At 30.4% G+C, this 2,500-nt stretch overlaps 1 protein-coding gene across 1 annotated transcript in view; it reads left to right on the top strand.

Moving 5' to 3' along the window:
* The window catches only part of ALX1 (ALX homeobox 1), a 23,615-nt gene that overhangs the window by 2,741 nt on the left and 18,374 nt on the right, over nucleotides 1-2,500 (top strand). The window contains exon 2 of the mRNA XM_053719806.1: nucleotides 1,721-2,025. Within this exon, the coding sequence (XP_053575781.1) occupies nucleotides 1,721-2,025 (305 nt within the window). The remainder of the gene's footprint in view (nucleotides 1-1,720; nucleotides 2,026-2,500) is intronic.

The following is a 2,500-nucleotide window of genomic DNA, read 5'->3' as shown; positions in this document are numbered from 1 at the left end:
AGTCTAGGGAAAACAGTTTTAAAAGAAAATTAAAGTTGTAAAACTTTGCATATATTCGAATAAAAAATAGTTCCAGTAGAAAATAGTTCAAACAGAATACATTACTAATCCATCAATATTAAACCAATAGCTAAATAATCACCAAGCAAAAGTCATTTCGCGTTTGTTCTGTACACTGTTCATGTATTATATTCTAGTTGTGTCACAGTTATTATAAATGATGAATACATCAGTTATATCGGGAATAATATACTCAAGCTGTACTGTAAGTGTCTGTCAGTATATTTAAACAAATATTTTGAGTATTTTAATATGCTTGTATACTTTATAATAAAACATTGGTGTCTATAATTGTGGAATTGTGTTGTAGTATAACATGTTTTAAATATAAATGCAAAATAGGACATAGTTTATTTATCAAGTAGAAATATCTCTCCATAATTAAAATTACTGATCAATCCTATAAAGAAGCCAGGGTATTAGTTATACTAATAGCTTAGTTGTCAAGTAGCTATATCCCTCCTTAATTAAAACTACAGATCAGTCTTATAATGAAGCCAGGGTATTAGTTATATTAATGTAAGCACTGTGTGTAATTAAAGAGCAGCCTTCTGAATATATTTTATTACATTTTTAGGTGATTACTGATAACCTTCCACTCCCATAAACATTTCTTATAGCAGAACTTATAGGCTTTTTGAAACTATTGAGCAGACTTATTTGCTTAAAAACAACCAGTTTCTTATATGCAAAACCTCTTATGGCAAGTTTTTATTTGTATTGGGTCTTTACTAGAGGTGTTCCAGCCTTAAGCGCAGTGGGATGGACATCTAGATGCATTAAAGTGTGAGGTCTTACTGGACTTTAAAGTCATTTCTCTCATTATGTCCATCTAAGACATCTCCAGACTTGTAACATACTGTATGAGTTAACTTGTGTCCTGACATAGCAGACAGGAACCGTGAATGAATTGTTATACTTTGTATTTAAACACTGACTTCATATCAACATGCAACTGTACCGTGATACAAGCTCAATGTGCTTTGCATAAAACTCATGGCCGGACTTTGTTGTATTACAGACTCCCAAAGGATCTACATTAGAGTACAGCCATTCTCAATAGATATATTGTGTCTCTAACTGATATTGTTAGTCTTACAGGTTAAATATTATCATGCAGTTTGACAGAATCCTATGGAATTTCATTGATTCAAGTAGACTTCACTTTTTATTAGATTCAGCTGCTTTTCCTATAGAAAAAAAATACATTAATATTGTAAACTGAGATCATACAAATATTTTTACTTGCAATATATGTTATACCATTATATATATATATTCAAACTCATTTTGTGGGGCACTGCAATTTTGGTATTTTATGTCTACAAGCGATTATATTATTAAATGTTTGGAAATATTTATTTATTTTAATTTAGCACTTATTGTACAATTCTTTTTCCTTGGACAATCATATTTCTATATTAAAAGGAATATGTGTAGTGTCCTGAAACTTCATAGTAAATAAAGCAATCACAATACAATATTTTGTGTCTGCTTACAATTTACAATGGGATTCAGTATAATGGGTAAAATGGTACAGGATTGTTACTGTCTCATACTGATTTATTTTACCTTTGCTTTTAAAGTGAACTATGGTATTCGGTATAATGGGTAAATTGTTACTGTCTCATACTGATTTATTTTACCTTTGCTTTTAAAGTGAACTATGGTATTACTAAAGTGGAAGGTCAGTCCCTTCACACAGAGATGGGGAGAACAATGGATACCTGTTGCAGCCTGAGAGTGTCTCCTGTTAAAGGGATCCAGGACAAGGGAGATCTTGATGAACTTGGAGATAAATGTGACAGTAATGTCTCCAGCAGCAAGAAGAGAAGACATCGCACAACCTTCACTAGCCTACAGTTGGAGGAACTGGAGAAGGTTTTTCAGAAGACACATTATCCTGACGTGTATGTCAGAGAACAGCTCGCCCTAAGAACTGAACTCACTGAGGCCAGAGTACAGGTGGGAAAAGCTTTCTTCTATAACTCTATAACCCAGTTATACATAAATATCCTTACTGAGGCTCTTAACAGCAACGTTTTGTCTCTAAAATGTATATGAAAACTCTCTTGAAATTCTATCAACCACTAATACAAAATATATGTGCAATATAAATACATGAGTGCTGCAGTTTAAGTTACTTATTCTGTATTTCTCCTTAGATTTTAAGATTAAATTCATACAAAGATATTTTGTTGTGACATAAAAAATAATAGTAACAATTTTACATTATCACATTTCCTCAAGGGATACTAACATTTAAACTAAGTTAACTAAATTCCTAAAGCTTTTTTGAAAAAAAAAAAAAACAAATAAAAATAAAATTATATATATATATATATATATATATATATATATATATATATATATATATATATATATATATATATAAAATAGCTGCTTAGAAAGCTATAAACGTGCTTTATTGTTTTCTAAA

Source organism: Bombina bombina, chromosome 6, assembly GCF_027579735.1.
Source record: "Bombina bombina isolate aBomBom1 chromosome 6, aBomBom1.pri, whole genome shotgun sequence".
In the NCBI taxonomy this organism is placed as follows: domain Eukaryota; kingdom Metazoa; phylum Chordata; class Amphibia; order Anura; family Bombinatoridae; genus Bombina; species Bombina bombina.
This window is presented reverse-complemented; position numbering and strand designations above follow the sequence as displayed.